Source organism: Euleptes europaea, chromosome 5 (assembly GCF_029931775.1).
Source record: "Euleptes europaea isolate rEulEur1 chromosome 5, rEulEur1.hap1, whole genome shotgun sequence".
Lineage (NCBI taxonomy): Eukaryota > Metazoa > Chordata > Lepidosauria > Squamata > Sphaerodactylidae > Euleptes > Euleptes europaea.
In genome coordinates this window covers 88,842,762-88,862,157 of record NC_079316.1, presented here as the reverse complement: position 1 = coordinate 88,862,157, position 19,396 = coordinate 88,842,762, and the positions used below count along the sequence as shown (strand labels likewise).

The window sequence follows — 19,396 nt, the reverse complement described above, 5'->3', positions numbered from 1 at the left end:
GATGGCACTTTACACACACACACATGTTCCTTGTGGCAACTGAACCATTATTCCTCAAGCTCACATAACATAATGATTAATCCCATCCTCATCTTCCTGATTTTGGCTAGACCATCAGAGCCACTTGGAAATTAAAGTTCAGTTAGACTTATTCCCAAATCAGGGTGCTTATGACTTCAACTGTTAGTAATGCCCACTCTGTGTGCAGCAACTGGAGTCAGTTCTGATTACATCATGTACATACAAAGCACATGAAACTGAGCTATACATGCATACTGAGTGACAAAGAATGAAAGATAAAGAAAAGCAGATTTCAGAGAAGAAGTTAATTGTTCCAGGCCTTCTCTGGAGAATCATCTAGTGCAGGGGTGTCGAACTCAATTGTTATGAGGGCCGGATATGACATAAATGTCACTTGGCTGGGCCGGGCCATGCCTCACCAGCCCAGATCGAGAGGGGGTGGGCTGCCTCGTGGGCCGGATAACAGCTCTCAAGGGGTCGGATCCAGCCCCCTGATCTAGACCCCTGATCTAGATGCTAATCTCAGTTCACACTGGATGTGCCCAAGCAAAGCATAGAATTATGGGAAATGAATTGTGAGGCAAGGACTGAAATGTATGTATTTCTGGACTGGTCAAGACAAGTCTGGGGGAAATCTTCGTTTCCTTGTGGGAATTATCCAGCATGTAAGTAGCTGCAGGAAACCATCAAGTATAAAAATCAGCAACGATGCTTCTCTTTTTTAACACCATCAGATTACAAATTTGGTCATGTTGAGATTTGTCTGGGCACATCAAGAGCTGGTGCCGAATGGTGACTAAGCGTGTCAGCTGGAAAATCCCTAGCCAGAATCTCACCTCCTCTAGAAATGCATTCAATGGCCTGAGGAAAGCCCCGCCTTTTTGTTATAGAGATAATAATACAGATAGGCCTGGCAGAGCCATTGTAAGCATTATTAAAAGAATAATGGATGCTCTTTGAGCACTGACCATGCACTATAAATGCAGCATAGAATTATTAATAGGTTTACAGCTCAATTTTGCCTTCATTTCAACCATTTTACTCACACATCTTGTTTTTGGGGGAGTTTTTTTGGTGTTGTTTTTGCAAACATAGGCAAGCATTTCGCCAGGGAGATCCTGAAATCCTCATGTTCCTATTCCAGCCCATTTGTCAAGGCGTGATGGGTTACAGTTTGGGCATGCTCTGAACCGCAGTCTGTGCTCAACCTCTGAAAAAGAAAAAAATCAGCTCACATGAGATCAATATATAAAACCTGACTGTGAGGACTGACTCTTGTTTTAGTTGTCTTTTCCTTTGCAGTTTAATTTCCCCCTCTTGCTTTTTTTCCGAATCAGTTTTGTCTCATCTTTCCAACGAAAAAGGTTTCATTTGGGATCTTTCCCTCTCTCTGTTTAGATTCTATGCCCCTTATTTATTTATTATTTATTAAAACATTAGTACCCCGCCTGTCCTCATGGTTCAAGGTGGCTTCCTTCACCCACTGTTTAGTTCAGGGTATTTGAGATGTCACTCGACAAAGAGATTTAAGTGTTAAGAGGAAGAAACCCCCCCCCCCGCTTTGCATATATTTAAGGTCCTTCCTGCTTTTCTGATGAAACCAGCTGCTTTCTTGCACGCTCGGCAGGGATCTTCCTCCCCCTTCCTGATGCAACCTCCGCAGGCATTTGCACCGGCCGACTGAGAACGCGGCGGGCGCTAGGGCCACGCGGATCCTTCCCCCTGGCGTCAACAGCCTCTACGTGCGGGGCCCGCCGTCTGCCCCGACCCTCCCCCTCCACCCGAGGAGCTGCGGCAAGACCTGGCCTTATCAGCTCCACGGTGCTCAATCAATGGTGTTGCTGCGTATGTATCTAGTAGGGTAGTAAGCAAGGGGAGACTTAGGAGCTTGAGTTCCGCACGAAGGATCCTAAACCCTGCTCGCCCGATTGGCATATTATAGAAAGCATTTATTGCATGAAGAAACTTACTTTATAAAAGACAAGCGATCTGTTTGTAAAATATTGAGCTTGTGTGCTGTTTGTTTCCTAACGCCCTATTGGCTAAGCAAACGGATCCTATTGGCCCTAAGCCAGCATGTCCCATTGGTCACGCGCTGGGGCGGCCGTCCCGAAACGGGTTTGGACAGACCCGGCGCGATCCTCAAGCCCCTGGAGTCCGGGGGACTCTGCGACGCAAGGCCGTTTGTGCACGGGTTTTTTTTTTTGCCTTGGATTTTAAATGCCGTTCTATAGGGGACACTTCCCCCCCCCCCATCCACATTCTCCAAAGTCAACAATAAGGCAGAGCTTTTGAGAATTCGGATGGGGCAAACGTGCCCCCTACAGAGCGGCAAATCCAAGGCAAGACCTCCCCGTGCGTAAAGGGGCCCCAGAATCTGGTCGAAAGTGGAGCGCGAGACACTTCTTCGGAAGTCTGGTGATGGGTCACTTTTTAAGGTGGGCGGAGGGTCAAAAGGGTATTTTTGTTTTTGGAACTTTCCAACTTTGTAACTATGAATGTATTCACTAGAGCATACAATTGATACTCTTTTGTATTTTCTTTTTACTTTCTTTTTATTATTGCATTTGTTTGTTTTGTTTTATGTTATAAAAATAAAAAAAATATAGAAAAGAAAGTGGAGCGCGGACCGAAGTTTTGCCGTAGGTTTGGCGGCGCGCCGCTGGGGGGAACAAACCAAGACGCCGAAAAGAAAGCCCCCACCCCACCCCAGAGTTCGGGGTGTTGCAAAAATGCAAATAGCATGACATAAAACGGAGGGGCCCCACCCCCCCCAAAAAAACTTTAGTAACCAAGGTTTATAGGGCGAAAACGCATGGTCGCTTTAGCCTCCTTTATTCCCTGTTTCAGCCAGGATTCAGCCAGGATCAAACGCATGCATTTCGCCGAACGTGCGTTCGATCCTGGCTGAATCCTGGCTGAAACAGGGAATAGAGGAGGCTAAAGCGCCCGTGCGTTTTCCCCCATATCTTTTTTTGAGTTGCTCTTTAAATGTCACTCGATCACCCCGCCGACGCAACAGTTGCCGTGGTTGGCAACAACACTTTCGAAAGGAAAGGGCCAGAAGCTTCTGCCGCGCTATCCCTCCCCCCTTTAATTTCCACCAGAGGAGGTGCAGCGGCAGCAGCGGCCAAGCTATGAGTTCAAGTTTGGGTCGGTCGCTTCATCAACCACCGACCGGATGGCCGACTTTTCTTTGGCTTTGTATAGTTGCAGAGCGTTCCCGGTCTGAACCCTTTAGGTTTAGAAGAAGAAGAAGTTGGTTTTTATATGCCGACTTTCTCTACCACTTATGGAAGAATTAAATGGGCATACAAGGACCTTCCCTTCCCCTCCCTACAACAGACACCCTGTGGGGAAGGTGGGGCTGAGAGAGCTCTAAGAGAACTGTGACTGGCCCAAGGTCACCCAGCTGGCTTCATGTGTAGGAGTGGGGAAACCAACCCAGTTCACCAGATTAGCCTCCGCCGCTCGTGTGGAGGAGGAGTGGGGAATCAAACCCCGTTCTCCAGATCAGAGTCCACTGCTCTTAATCACTACCCTACGCTGGCTCTTTAGACTGGAATCCCAGACTGGGGTTTTTCTGCAAAAGGACTGCAGGGCAGGGATGCTAACCCAAAGCACACCAACCCGAGAGCAAAACCCCTCTGAACACAGCAGGACGTACCTCTTGAATAACCCGCGCATAGCGCACGGTAAATCGGCAGAACTAACCCAATCTTAATAGGCACCATTCAGACATCCGAAAGTCACCTTGACGAGGGGTTTAATCCCCTGACCCCCCCCCCAAGTAACCTGCTGCTAACTGGCCTTGGGGTGTGAGAAAAACGTGGCTCTTGCCTTGCGCCACAGCGGGGCAGGTCAAGCGGCAAAGAGAGTGGGAAAGGGAGGATGGAGCAGTGCAGCTCTCAGGGTGTGTAACACTGGCTTTGCCACTGCTTCCTTGCTGAGCAGGGATGATACCTTGCCGCTTGGTTTTTGTGACTTTGCAGCCCCTAACAAGAAGAAGGATCTCCACGTCGCTTTTAATGGAGCCCCACTCCCTTGTATTCCAGAGCCTCGCTCAATGGAGCCGTAGGATCATGGCTAATGTGCTGAAGACAGGGTTACTAGGCTGCTAGAGGCTCTCCCGCCTTCCTACCTCTCCTACCCCCCAAAAAAACAACTCTGTGGACATTGACAGTCTCACCTTAAGGACATTTTCGCAGAAGTAAAGCCCAGGCCAGCCCGATCTCATCAGATATCGGAGGCTAAGTAGGGTTGGCTCTGGTTGGTACTTGGATGGGAGACCACCAAGGAACCCCCAGGTCACTACGAAGAAGAAGGCAATGGCAAACCACCTCTTGCCTTGAAAACCCTACTGGGTTGCCAGAAATCAGCTGCGACTTGACAACGCTTTCCACCACCAAACACCCATGCCATTGATGCATGGGAGGTTTTGCCTCGGATTTGCCACTCTTTAGATGCGCTTTCCCGCCCATCCATATTCTCGAAGCTCAACAATAAGCCCCCATGCAGAATTTTGAGAACTCGGATGGGGAAAATGTGCATCTATAGAGTGGCAAATCCAAGGCAAAACCTTCCATGAATAAAAGGCCCCAGTGAGTGCTCCTAAGGAAATGCGCAAACAAGAATGAGAGGTTTAGTGAGACAAGTAACCCCCACCAGGGAATCCTTTCCACCGGGATCGGGTTGTACCAAGCATTTAAGCACCTTTCAGAATTAGGCCACACTTATTTGGGAGCAGACCAAAAATAACAAAAGGCCGGTGGCCACGTCGATCCACAGCAAAATCCAAAATCAAAAGCCAGGCTTATTATTCGCCTCCAGGCTGCAGCGATGTCTTCCGGCCTGATGAAGAGTTCTTGAGAACCCCCAAGCTTGCAAACAGCACTGAGTTACTGCTCTTCAGCAAAGACGGCTTTTGTTTTGGTTTTTTTTTTTTTTTACTTGGGAGTCAAACCCGTTGACACCCAAGGCCTAAACTTCTGAGCATGCTCTTGTAGGTTATCCGGGCTGTCTTCAGTAACACCGAAGGACAGTGTCTCTCAGTGTCAAGCGTGTAGGAAGAGTAATATATAGTCAGAAAGGGGTTGGGTTTGAGCTGAATGATTCAGCTCAAACGCAACCCCTTTCTGACTATATATGACTCTTCCTACACACTTGACACTGAGATGCACTGTCCTCCAGCGTTACTCCTCGGAAGATGCCTGCCACAGCTGCGGGCAAAACGTCAGGAAAGAAAATACCAAGACCACGGTCGCACAGCCCGGATCACCTACAAGAACCAATGAACTCTGACCGTGAAAGCCTTCGACCGTATTCTGAGCATGCCTTCCTAGGAAACCTGCCGCGTTCGCCAGAACCGAGAGAAAGAGAGAGAGAGAGAGAGAGAGAGAGAGAGAGAGAGAGAGAGAGAGGAGGTTCCCCCCCAAAAAAAATAATTCTCGAACCCTTGCCATTGCGCCCCTCTCCCCTTGCTCTACAGCAGTGGTTCCCAACTAGTGAGCTGTGGACCCATGGGGGCCACAGAGTTATTGCAAGGGGGGTTCTGTGAATCCATATGTGCGCTGAGTATTATCATTTGTTTCCTAGTGATGTAGGAGCCCCGTGGCGCAGAGTGGCAAGCTGCAGTACTGCAGTCCAAGCTCTGCTCACGACCTGAGTTCGATCCCAACGGAAGTCGGTTTCAGGTAGCCGGCTCAAGGTCGACTCAGCCTTCCATCCTTCCGAGATCGGTGAAATGAGTACCCAGCTTGCTGGGGGTAAAGGGAAGAAGACTGGGTCAGGCCGTGGCAAACCACCCCGCAAACAAAGTCTGCCTTGGAAACGTCGGGATGTGACGTCACCCCATGGGTCAGGAATGACCCGGCGCTTGCACAGGGGACCTTGACCTTTTTTACCTAGTGATGTAATGTATTTTCTCAATCGATGAATATTAAAAGTGCAACTGCTGTTGCACGGAGGACCGTGACATTTACTGATGCTAAAAAAGGCTTCTCATGCTCCAAAAGGGGGGGGGACCCCTGCTCTGCAGGCACCGCTTCCAACCCCCTTCCTGCTCCCTCCCCGCAGCTCCAGCCCCCGTGCGGGACCAAGACAAAAAAAAAAAGGGGGCGTGTCGCGAAGCCGCTGTCACCGGGCAGGAGACAACGTTGCGAACGTGAGCTCGCTCGCGATTGGCCCGGCCCCGCTTCCCCTCCCGGCCAATGAGCGGCGGCGGGGCCCCGCGAGCCGAGGGGGCGAGCGCCGCCGAGGGGGCGTGGCTCTCCCCGACCGGAGTATTTAAGCGGCGGGGCGCGAGGCCAGTGCCGAGGAGAAGGGCGAGAGGGAGGTTGCGCGCGGCTGCTGCGGCGTCTCCGGATCGGCGCTTTTTTTTAGCTGCAACGTTGGAGCAGCCTTGCGTTTGCCGCTCTCTTCTGGCGCTTCGGACCCGGTAAGTGTGCATTGATATATGCAAAAAAATTAATCACCCCCCCCGCGCAATGGCATTTAAAGCGACGTGCAAATACTGCAGGCTTCTAAGGGTGTTTTGCACCAGCCTGACTGTGCATCAGCCGCTCTGCTGTGCAAATACTGCAGGCGTCGAAGGGTGTTTTTGCACCCTCCTGACCGTGCATCAGCCGCTCCGCCGTGCAAATACTGCAGGCTTCGAAGGGTCCTCCTTTCGCACCCTCCTGACCGTGCATCAGCCGCTCTGCCGACTGGTCCGGGGTTCTGATCCTGCCTGTGTTTCCCCTCCCCCGCTGCAGAGCCGTCGATCCGGGGGCAAAAGGGACCGCCGACCGCCGGGAAGGCGAAGATGCCGGTCTTATGGGACAGCTTCTCGGCTTCGCTGCCTCCCATCCCGGAGCAAAGAGAGCAGCAGCCCTCCTTCGCTTGGGGGAAGAGCGCTTACCAAGGAGCAGCCGCCAGTCGCGCCGCCGCTGGGCTGGAGAGCTCGGATTGCGAATCTCTGGACAGCAGTTTGAGCTCCGAAGGGGGTAAGATTTTTTGGGGGGGGGGATCTTGGGGTGCATAGAGGGATTAAGGAGCGTCTTAAAGCATAGGGGGCTTTTGGAGCTGTGGTGGGTGGGAAGGCAGAAAGTGCTCCGGTGGTGGGTGCAATTGAAGGACGGCTTGGGGTGGAAATGGGCCGGGGACTGCTGGGTGGGAAGATCTGCAAGCAAAGCCTGGCACCTGTCTCCCTTCCTCCCGCCCCCTTTCCCAATGCACGGCTCAGGTGGGCTCTTCCTTGCATCTTAAGGTCCCATCGAATTTTCTGGGCTGGCTTCGACTGAGCATGCTCTGGATTGAGGCAGGCCCCCAAGTGGGTGTGGGGGACTTGGGGGGCGGCGTTAACAGCCGTGTAGGAAGAGCGGCTGTTTCGAGTGGGGTGCAGCGCTGTTGCGGTCGGTGGGGCCCTCCGGAGGCGGAGGCCGTCCTTCTGGGCTGCTCTTCCCCCATGCTGGGCTGCCGCGTTCATATCCCTTTACCAAAGCTGTCTGGGATGAATGGGGCTGACGGCACCAAAATAAACACATTGCATTGTTTTTTTTTCCTTTTTCTTGGGCAGATGCCCAGGAGTACCTGGACGAAGTATCCTTGCCAGACTTTGACTTGCTGAACGACCCCGGGGACGAGCTGCTGTGTGCCAACCTGATGAAGCTGATCCAGCTGAGCCTGAACAAAGCCAAGATCCACTCCAGCCGCCCCTGCAAGCTCCTCATGCCGAACCAGCTGGTCGCTCAAGTGGGCAAGGAGCTGCTCCACCTGGCTTATAAGGAGCCCTGTGGCTTGAGGGGGGCTCTCATTGACCTGTGTGTGGAGCAAGGGAAGGGGTGCCATAGTGTGGGGCAGATTGCCGTCGACCCCAGCCTAGTGCCTACCTTCCAGCTGACCCTGATTCTGAGACTGGATTCCCGCCTGTGGCCGAAGATCCAGGGACTCTTTAGCTCTGGCTCGGCTTTCTCTCCCGGCTTCAGTCAGTCCCTGAAGCTCAGCACGGGCTTCAGGGTCATTAAAAAGAAGCTCTATAGCTCCGAACAGTTGCTTATAGAGGAGTGTTGAAGTTGTCGCCCTGGAGGATGTAACCAAGCATTTAACTCTCCTTAAGATGGTGGCCCACGCCGAACAAAACTGGGAAGGCATCTTACTTAAAAGGGCTGTGGAGCATAAGCTGGTTTTGAGATGTGGATCCACAGCCGCCGTAGGTTAGTTTAGAACAGAAGTTTGATTTACAGAGGTGTAGTAGGCAAATAGTCAGAAGAAGAAGGCGAGACTTGAGAATAAAAACGGCACTCTTTGCTTTTTAGTAACTCCGGCAGGAAGGGGAAAAAAGCCCGCTCTTGACTAGGCCCGGACACTGTGCTAGCTTTAAAACTCTTGTCTGATTATGGGACAATTTTCTCTCGACTGACTTAAAAGAAGTACTTTTCCTGACAGCTGATGTGGTAACAGCAGCAGGGCTGCCCACTAAGGGTGCATGAAGGTTGCCCTTTTTTTGGTAAGCTTTTCTTTTTTTAAGGAAGATAGCAGTAGCTAATAATCAATGGATATCTGCGGGAGAGGTGAATTACTTAAGTGTTAAGGTCTAAAGGGACCAAGAATGTGTAACATTGTCCAGAACAGACAAACCTGAAGACGCTCCACTACTGACACTGGGGCAGCTACAATAGGGCAGCTACGTAAGGACTTCGGCGTGAATGGGGGGGAGGGGTGTCGATCCACCGCGTGCCAGCGTGCTGTTCTGCTCATTTGTTTGAATGGTGCCTGTTTGGGTGGGGGGCACTGGGCACTAAGTGGATTGTGCCCCATTTCTGAGTAGGAATCATGGCTCTGTATGTCTGAGAGAGGTGTGAGGGGAATGCAGGGAGGGATTTGGGGTGGGGGGCAGGAACCCTCGCAGTCGGTCTGTAGTGCTTCCATTGATTACTGTTCACATGGAGTACACTTGATCAAGTTATTTTGAAGACTTCCTATGCAACTTGTTTGTGGTTATTTTTTTTTACTTTTCTAATAAAAAATGGTTTCTAATACGCTTCTGTTCCCTTGATTTTCATCCCATCTTGCTTGGGGGCCCAAAGATTGTGGGAGTTGGGAAGGAATTGACTTGGCATTCAATTCTTTGGTGGTTTCTCAAATGGGTGAGCAGTGCTCAAGCCAGCCTGGCATTATGTGCACCCCCTACTTCTAGTTATGTGTGAAGCAAGCATATAAACACCTGTGGAGATGCTACTCTATGGCAATGTCCCACACTTGAAGCAGGAGGGATTTGGGGTGGAAAGGGCCACTAGCAAGTGGGTGTTTTGTTTCCTACATCCTTGAGTCTGTGGTCTGTCTTAGAATGGCAATGGGTCAGAACTTTGGTGCTGGAAAGTGGAGTCAAGTCACAGCATCAGTCTACCAGACATGCTAAAAGATAAAATGCATCTGGAGGCATACAGGAATAAGGGCAGATGACTACTTGGATGAGGGGTGCCCCTTGCTTGAGGAGTGACCAAAGCTGCTACAACAGTATTATTTCCCAGCCTTTTATGGTTGAGGGGAGGGAAAGTGACCTCATTAGTTGCCACTGATGGTCATCTCCATAGTGGTCTTGGTTCTTGGAGATACACGGCCCACCTGCCTTCCGCTGTTTCTGTAGTTTTATCGCATCAGCTTTTAAAGGGTGGGGAGCTGGCCTTTGATATCTCAGAGGTAAAGAGCTATAGGGACAATCCAATTTGGGTAAAGAGAAGTATATACCAAAAGGGCAAATTTCCTAGCAACTACTAGTTAAAAGTGCATTTGCCTCCCTCTCCCCCCTCTCCATATTGAGTACCTGATCTTGTGGCTCTGGGTGTGGTACAGCTGTCTTTAACACAGGTACCTGTGGTCTGGAAACAGCACTTGAATTTGTGAAATATTACAGTTGAGTAACAATGAAAGCACAGCTTTCTGTTGCAATGCCAAGTCACTTGACGCTGCAGTCATCAGGCATTGCCTGGACTACAGCTCGTACTCTTGGCAAATGCTTTAAGTAGTGTGAGCATGCATGTGAAAACGTTGAGCCAGGCGGTACTTCTGGCTGGAATGAATTTGCCCCATGGAAGTTGAAACTCTAAACTCTTCAGTAACCAACTCTATCCCGTGTTAAGCCTTTGAATGGCTGCCCGTTTCTTTGGAAGAGCAGGGCACAAAGCTAAATCTCACTGACATTAGACTTTAAAGTGCTTAAGTTTGGATTGTGCTATAATACAAACCAACAAGGATCTGCAAGAGTGTGTGGGGGGAGAATACATCATCCCTCCCTCTCCCCCTTAGCTGGCTTGCCCTTCCACCTTGGTCTGTTCTCCTGTTCCTCCTACCCACAGTAGGGGAACCAGGAGAAACTCGGTATACCCTCCCGCCCTTTAAAGGCTAAAAATGTACTGTGATGTATTCTCATAAGTGCTCACTGCATGGCCCATTTTGTGATTCTGATGAAGATGGGGAGACATGTCGTATGTCACTGGTCTGTGGGCTGTGCAAGGTTATAGACGTTATCAAACTGATAAACAGTTCTTCCTGTGGCATGAAACTTCTAACAAAACTTGCGGAATCCCCCAACAAATCCTGTGAGTCATGCATAATGTAGGCAGTTTTACAAAGCTGACGCATCAGAGTTCAGCTGAAGCATGATGTCAGCACGTTGGGGGATGAGCGTTGGGGTTTCAGTTTCCGATTCAGCTACGGGCATGACAGAAACCCTGACTTAAGGATGGTAGTCTCTTGGAGAAGCATATCTTGAGGAAGTCACACATTCAATGACAAAGAAAACTGGAGGGCCCAGCCCTCTTCAGATGTGTGAAAAGAGCATCAAGATGTGACACTACAAAAGGCTGGTAAAGGTGTGCAAACTGATCTCTTGATGAAATACGCTAGTCGCTCAAGGCTTATCTAAACTGGACCAGGATGAAGGTTAGTACAAACACACAGGCAAGCCCTCTCCTCAATTAGGGCTGTCATTGAATTTGGGGGGTGGTGTGGTGGTGCTGGATTTGAGCTATCAGCCTAGGTAGAATCTCAAGCACCGTGGCTTTCAAAATCCATCCGAGGGCTTGATAAGATGTAGGCTACTTCCACAATGGAATGATTCCCTGTTGTGCACTCGCTGTGGATGCAAATGCAGAAGCATTTGCCGGGATGACAGAGCATCTGCTTTGTGTGCCTTTGTACCTGCCAGTCCTAGAGTGCCAGCTGTAAAAATCAGGTGTTCTATCACACTTGGGTTAAAACATTACAGGTAAAAATCTACCCGGGGTGGGGGGAGGAAAGAAAGGGCCGGCCCCAGGGGAAACAGCACCAGTGTAGGCGGGGAAGTCTGAAAATCTGCCTGTCCGCATGGTGGCCAAACTAGCTTTAAGTACAGTCTGTCTTGAAAGGCCATACAAAACCGGTTTGGGAAAAACACAGCAAAGCCGGGTAAGACATCACAGTTGAATGGCTGCAAGACACTGGGAGACCAGGCTGAGCTAAACATCTCTACGGAAGCTGCCACAGTCATGCTGCAGGATCATTGTGCTTTCCCAGCACCCCGAATACAATCTATCAGTGCTGGAAAAATTCACTTATTTCCCCAGCTGTTCAAGGTAATTCGGGGTGTATACAGATGTTCCCTTTTCGGCTCTGGCCTGGTGGAACTCTCTGTCAAATAAGACCAGGGTCCCGCGGGACTTAGTTCAACTCCACAGGGCCTGTAAGACGGAGGTGTTCTGCCAGGCCTAAGGCTGAGGACAGCTACAGTTCCATCATAAGCTGGCCTCCCTCTTCCATCTTTTGTCCACTTTTATATGCCTGCCCACTCCCCCACCTGAATATTCCAACCACTATGGACATGAAGCATCATTGAAGTTGTTGGATTTTGGATTCTTTTGGCTTTTAAATTGTTCAATTATTAGATAATACCATAGTTTTAATTATGGTTATATTGTATGGTACTGATTTTATGATCAATTGTATATTTATGCTGGGTATAAGCCGCCTTGAGACCTGCTCCAGCAGGGAAAGAGCGAGATAAAATCTAATAAAATAAAAATACATTAAAATAGCACACTCTGGATTTCCCCGCTCCCATTAAGTGTTTCTGGAGCTTCCCCATTGTCACCTGCCTTGTTTTATGCCCCAGTCGTCTTCAGGTGAACTGTCCCCCTTCACTAGGGTTGCCAGCTGCCAGGTAATGTTGAATTAGTTATTAGTAAATTTCCGACTGGCAACCCTACCCTTCACTTTAAAAAAAAGTACTTTATGGCTGTTTTCTCATTTAAATGTTTGATAGCTTGAGTTGAGGAAACTCAATTGGAAATAGCAAAACAACTTAATGGGAGGGGGGGTACAAAGAAGATGGTTTTGTGATATTACAAGTGCTATCCAACCAGTAGTGTAGAGAACTGGGTTATGCTGCAAACTGCCATTCTTCCTACCCGGGATCAGGCTTTTCTGCAGCAACTTGCCAGTTCAAGCAGTGCAGGTCTGTACACGTCCCTGGAGTACCATCTGGGACGGGCTGCGGAAATGTCACAGGCATTGACTGGAAAATGCCTGAGACATCCATGCGAGCAACCCAGTTCCACTTGCTATGACCTTAGCCCACATTCATGCTAGAAAGGAGGCCTTTTTAGCAGGCGTACTATACGAACAGGTTGTTCATTATGTCTCGAGATTTAGGGATCTGAGATCAGCATTTCATGAGCTATCCCCAGCCACCAGACAGTTAAGAAGGCAGAGATGTGAATTAAGCATCATAGAAGAGACTAGTAGGGTTTCATCGAGTATGTGTTCTTCTGAGCCATATGCTTTGATCGTGACGAATAAGGCACAAAAATAAGTGAATCTCTCACCAAAGCATAATTAAGCTGTTTGTAAATTAAAACTCAATGAGAGCTGCCGGGCCTGGTATGAAATATAGGCATGTTTCAGGGACCATGAGGATTATTGCACAATTGCCACTACAGGCTCAGAAAACCAGAGCATAGTCACTCAAATACCTTTTGCATGTGGAAAACTTCCCAGGATTCAATTATATGTGGATTTTCAGAATGAGTCATACAGTGTTGCATATGCAGAAATGGGCACAATATCGATACTACATAGGAACAACTAGTTATTATTTCCAGAATGGCTGGTGGCATCTTAATGCAGGGGTGAATGCCTATCTGTATCAATGGCCCATGCATTACTCCTTTTTGCATTGCGGGTGGTGAGGTTTGCTTGCAGCTGTGTGCACACAGCCAGGGCAAAGTAACTCCGTGGTTAGCAGTTTAACTCAAGAGGTAAAACGGAACGAGTCTCAGCTCCACTGGACACTGAAACCATGCCTGCAGAGGGCCAGACCTTTCGATTGCCAAGGCCTGTGCTGTCCTCAGTTGTCCTTGAGTCTCTGAGATGCCAGGGCACATTCTAACCTCTTTCTAAGAAAAGAGGCATCTGTTCTGCAAAACTCTGAGAGCACAAACCTCTAGTAGGAAAAGAGCAGCTGTGGCGATTGGCTGCAATGGGCAACCAAGCAAGGGCAACCAAACACAAGAAAAGCATCACATGGTCCTCACAGGGTGAGCAGAGCCTTGGGTGTAATGCAAAACCAACAGCCAATGCTCTGAAGGGACAGACCCAGACAGCGCCAGCCAAGCATTTCCTCCCTCTGCCTCATATCAGCTGTTGCTTTTGGCCATCTAAATCAGCAGAACTCAGATGTGAGCTTAGAAGAAACCCATGGGAGTGGTTTGCAAGCCACTCCACCTTGCAAGAAACGACTGACAAAGCCTTTGGGATCTGGGGCCCCTTGCATGTTGTTTAGGATCTGGAGACATGTTCCAGGATTCACCCTCTCAATCCACCTGGGACGCTGCCCTGACCTCTTAGGCCTCAAGTCAAAACTGCCCCTCATTAACGGCTGAGCCAAGGTGGCTGGGGACCTGGACTCATGGTTCTGATGGTACCCTTTTGCATTCATTAGAGGAGAGCTGGGGAACTTTGTTTTTTGTTATGCTTTGTTAGCCGCGTGGCATTCATGAAATGGCTGCAAAACTATGCTAGAAGGCCAGCATGTTTTCCACTGACAGTAGGGTCGCTAACCTCCAGGTGGTGGCTGGAGATCTCCCACTATTACAACTGATCTCCAGGTGATAGAAATGAGTCCCCCTGGAGAAAATGGCAATTAGACTCTATGGCATTGAAGTCCCTCCCTCTCCAAACCCTGCCCTCCTCAGGCTCCGCCCCCAAAATCTCCAGGTATTTCCCAACCCGTAGCTGGCAACCCTGACTGACAGAGACTACTTTTGCTAGCAGAATAGGGGGGACTTTTGTTCTCTCCATTCCACTGTAGACCCCCATTCCCCCCCATCTTAATAGGGGTCTACTTTCCTTCACAGGTGTGGTTTAAGGGTTACCATTTAATCCCAGACAAATTATCAGTTAGAGTTGCAAACTCTGGGTTGGGAAATTCCTGGAGATTTGGGGGCGAAGCTTGGGGAGGGGAGTGTTTGGGGTAGGGGAAGGACCTCAGCAGGGTATAATGCCATACAGTTCACCCTCCAAAGCTGCCATTTTCTCAAGGGAAATGAACCTCTGTTGTCCTGAGAAGAGAGCTCCAGGCCCCATCTGAAAGTTGGCATCTTTTTTAAAGATGATGAACCACAACAGAAAGGGCCCTGCCCTTAGTGGCCACCCGCCCCTCATGGGTAAGGATGGGGGGTACACAGTTCAGGAGCTTGGAGGATAATCTTGAGCAAGTTCATACAGGAGTAGTTAGTCCTTCAGATACCCTGGTCCCAGACCAGTGAGATCTTGAAAAAGGTAACCATCAGCACCTGGAATTAAGCCCAGAAATGAACAGCCAATGAAGATGAGACTGAGCGAGAATGACAGACCTAAAGTCACACAGTACATTTCATGGCAAGGAAGGCATCTGAACCCAGGCTTTTCTAGTCCAACACCCTAATGGTTAGAGTATAACCACAAAACCATATTGACTCTGTTGAACTCTGAATAGGATTCCCTCCCTTCATACCGTGTAATATGCATGCAGTAAAGAAGGCTTTGCAATTTATTATTATTATTTTCTTCCCACAAGCCCTGGAAATTATAATTCCATAAAGGGTGAAAATTTTCCCCATCTCCTCAAGCTACAATGGCCAGCATTGTGTGGAGAAAGACCCATGGTGGTATGATAGAAAACCAGTCTAAATGTGAAGAGTAGATATGTCAGAGGCCTATTTCATGGAGGCTGGCATGCATTCAGAGCATTCTTTGATCAACAGCCCTGTGGAAAATCTCTATCCTTTCATGCGGGTATCTGATCATTTGCAAAGATCCTTTCCCATTCACATGCACATTCAATTACTTCTCCTTTCTGGACACCATTTTTACGCACTTGCCTTGTATATATAGATTCAAAAGACTGGGGATATAAAGATTCAAAAGACTCCACAGCCTACAGTGCTGGAGCTGGAAATTAACACCCACATACTGATTTATGATATATACACACACACCTTCCTTTTCTCCTCAATGAGGACCCAAACTGGCCTGCAACATCATTCTCTCCTCTTCTGTTTTATCTTCACATCAACCTCATGAGAAGGGTTGCCAGGTGCCCGGTGCTGGCGGGCAAACCCCCGGCAATTCGCCCCTCTGCCCGCAGACCACCTGAGGGTCAGCGGGCAAACGCGCACATGTGCGCACACACCGGTTTACAACCGGAAGTGCTGCCTTGCGAGGGGCCTTTTCCTCTTAGTTTGAGTGGTAAAGGGCCCCTCGCAAGGCAGCATTTCCGGTTGTAAACCAGAAGTGACGCGCACCCACGTTGGCACGTGCACACACATGCGCACGCAATCCCGACTGCAGCCCCATAGCCTCCCGCCGGAGAGAGGGAACCTGGCAGCCCTACTCATGAGGTAGGTTAGACGGAGAGAGAGAGAGAGAGAAGCTGGCTCAAGGTCACCCAGCAAACTTCCACGCAGAGTGGAGATTCGAACCTGGATCTCCCAGATCCTAGTCTGATCCTCTAACCAACAGACTATGGTCATTTATGCATGGGAGTTTTACCTGAGGTTCGTTGCTCGCTGGACCCACACTTTCCTGTTGAAAACCTCTGCACCAGCAGTCTCCAAGCTCAAATCAAGTCCCACCCCTTTAAATGCTGCTTTGTAATTGGCTTACTTGTAGTGCTTACTGTGAGAGAAAATCCCCCCCAACCCAATTACCGCATAAAAAAGCATTTTAAGAACAACAACAAAATGGAGCAATCTGAAAGGAAGGGGGGGGGAGGAATCCAAGCCTCGGTTTTAAAAAGCCTTTTTTCTGCTCAGGCGTGCCACGTCCTATTCTGAGGAAGATTAATCACCGAAACAGGAAGATTGCCGGATCCCTGTATTCCTACACTCTTGATACAGTTCAAGGGAACTCTACAACAGCTCTTTATGTCCAAGAACTCATGCTATAAAGCGAACAGATGGATTGCCCTGGAGGCACCTTAACTAGGTTCACACTGTGAACTAAAAGGACTATATTTCTTGGACATCTTTGTACTTTTGTGTTTTTGTATTTTGTATATAACCTGTATTTTGTTATATGTTTTTGCACTTTGTTGCACTCTTTTGATATACTTACAACAACGCTCACCCTTGCATATAATTTGTTGTTTGGCCATTCTGCTGTTTCTTATTCAGTACCTGGAGGTTGGCAACCCTAGAGCACATCCCTCTTGTGTGTTCCACAAAGGCTTATAAATGTGCGCACATGAATACTAGGCCAGCACACACTCCCTCCTCTCCGTGTTTCACACAAAGGCTGGCGAGGCATATTATGAACTGTTGATAACCTTTTGTGAGACCATTCGGTTTTCCTAGTAAATCTTTAACCAGAAAAACAAACATCTTCTGACTTTAAAAACTAGTAGAAAACTGGTTATTGCAGATTAAATCAATAAAGCACAAAGCAGATCGAGAAGAATGTTTAGCAGTGTGCAAGGTTGTAGGTGGTTTCCTGGAGTTTCACTGGGATACTACTGTGGTTGTTTATGCATGGGTACTTTCTTTCACGTTCACCCCCGATCTGTCTCGGTTGTTCCTTGGAGTTACGCGTGAGTTTTCCGTCCATTAGAGATGACCTCGCTGCCAGCCCTCACAACTCCCGGGGCTTCCCGTTCCTCTGTTAACCCGATTCTTCCCTCTCCCCTGAGCTCATCCCGGGTGAAATCTCCATGCATAATGCAAAGTGAGGGACACTCAAGCTTGGCTTCTATCACAGAAAGCATGCAGCCAGTTACAAAGCAGCATGGAAAGAGGCGTGGAAAGGGTAGTAGCAGGAGATCTCCTGCTAATACAACTGATCTCCAGCTGATAGAGATCAGATCACCTGGAGAAAAATCACCTGGAGAAAAATGGCCGCTTTGGCAATTGAACTCTATGGCATTGAAGTCCCTCCCCTCCCCAAACCCCGCCATCCTCAGGCTCTGCCCCCAAAATATCCCGCTGGTGGCGAAGAGGGACCTGGCAACCCTAGGCGCAGAATGAAATGCTTCCTGCTTCCTCAGGGCTCTTTCTGAGCAGAAGAAAGTCTTTTTAAAAGCAAGGTTTGGATTTCTTCCCTCGCCCGCTCCTTTCTAATTGCTCCTTTTTTCTTCTTCTTCTTCTTAAAATGCTTTTTTATTTGGCAATTGGGTTGTTTTTTTGGGGGGGGGATTTCTCTCACAGTAAGCACTACAAGGTAAACCAGTTAGGAAGCAGCATTTTTAGGGGCAGGGGCTGGATTTGAGCTTGGAGACTGCTCGTGAATAGATTCCCAACAGGAAGGTGTGGGTCCAGCCAGCAATGAACCTCAGCTAAACTTCCCATGCATAAATGACCATGCGCCTTCAGAGGTGAGGTGGGTGGTGGCTAGAAGACAGGGCATCTGGAATGTCAGCCCCCTTGAGGCTCACCTACATCACCGTCTTTTAGGTGCTAGGGCCAAAACATTTGTTTTCCCCGAGCTTTTACACAATCTTTTCAGCTGTTTTGTTTTCTCCTTTTTGTCTGAGCTCGGTTTTGTGGGTATTTTTTTTTTTTTTTACTTGACATTTGTTTTTAACTTGTAACACACTGCAAACAGGATTCTGGAAAGGCAGGATATATATATATTTCCTAATATATATATTATATATTCCTAATATATTCCTAATTATTCCTATTATATTCCATATATATATATATATATATATATATATATATATATATATATATATATATATATATATATATATATATATATATATATATATATATATATATGGAATATAATAGGAATAATTATATATATATTCCTATATTATTCCTAATATATATATTAGGAATATATTCCTAATTATTCCTATTATATTCCTAATATATATATATATTTCCTAAATAATATTTCTGTCTCTGTCACAGCGCTACGGTTTTTGTGACGTATTAAACCTCAGCTGCTTCTCTTAAAAGACAGTGATGCTGCTTCAAAATACACTCTGATCTGGTTCAGTATAAGGCAGTGTACTCAGGCACAACAGTAGCTTCATGTGTTCGCCCACGCACTGCAGTCGGAGATGAGATCCTTTGTTTAAACTTTAAACAGATTTAAACAAACATTGCTGCGTTTCTGCTGTTGCACTTTCCCATTTTTAAGACCCTCCGAGGGGGAGAAAGAAACCTCTCTGGAGAAGAGCCATGGTGTTGTCACCCTTCTTGATGATTCATTTTGAATTTTGCAGCTGGGGCAAGGATTGCTTAGGTGCCTCCTGACCAAACAAAGATCTTCCCCTCTCCTTTTCCCCCTTCCAGACTGGAGCAATCCTAATTGGTCGCAGGAGAGGCGTCCCTACGATGACGTTCAGCCATCACCTGAGGTGCAGTAATAACCCTTTGCAAATAGAAGACGCTAGGGACTTGTGTGTTGTCATTCTGGCCTTAATGAGTACATTTTCATTTCCCAAGCTATAAAGCTGAACCACTAACAGCTCCCTTCTGCATAGCCTGGTGCAGAGAAAAATACAGAAAGTGTGTGCGTGTACATATGCTGCTAATAATACACATCTTTTCCTGTGCATTTAATAATTCTATGGCCCTTTTCCCAGGACGTTTCTCACTGCTGTGTTTTATAAAACAAACCTTGAAAGAATAACATTCCTTAAACTGGAAGGCTTATTTGACTATGTACTGTAATTCAGTCAATATAAATGGCAAAACTGAAATTTTTATGATAGATATGTTTAATTTTATTCAAATAATCTATATTAGTAATGATGAGAAGAGTAGATTTCGACTAAAGAGATTACATTGACTAGGTATATATATTTGTCTATAACTGTTCTTAAGAAATAATTGGATGGTTTAGAGATATAAGAACCTATAGCCAGCTTATA

The 19,396-nt window shown here is 47.9% G+C and overlaps 1 protein-coding gene across 1 annotated transcript; it reads left to right on the top strand.

The window, feature by feature from the left end:
- The first annotated feature begins 6,822 nt into the window (after positions 1–6,822).
- On the top strand, positions 6,823–8,076 carry DDIT4 (DNA damage inducible transcript 4). Its single transcript, XM_056849441.1, has 2 exons — positions 6,823–7,004; positions 7,577–8,076. The coding sequence occupies exons 1-2, from the start codon at positions 6,824–6,826 to the stop codon at positions 8,068–8,070; spliced, it is 675 nt and encodes a 224-aa protein (XP_056705419.1). The 5' UTR covers position 6,823; the 3' UTR covers positions 8,071–8,076.
- Positions 8,077–19,396: the final 11,320 nt, after the last annotated feature.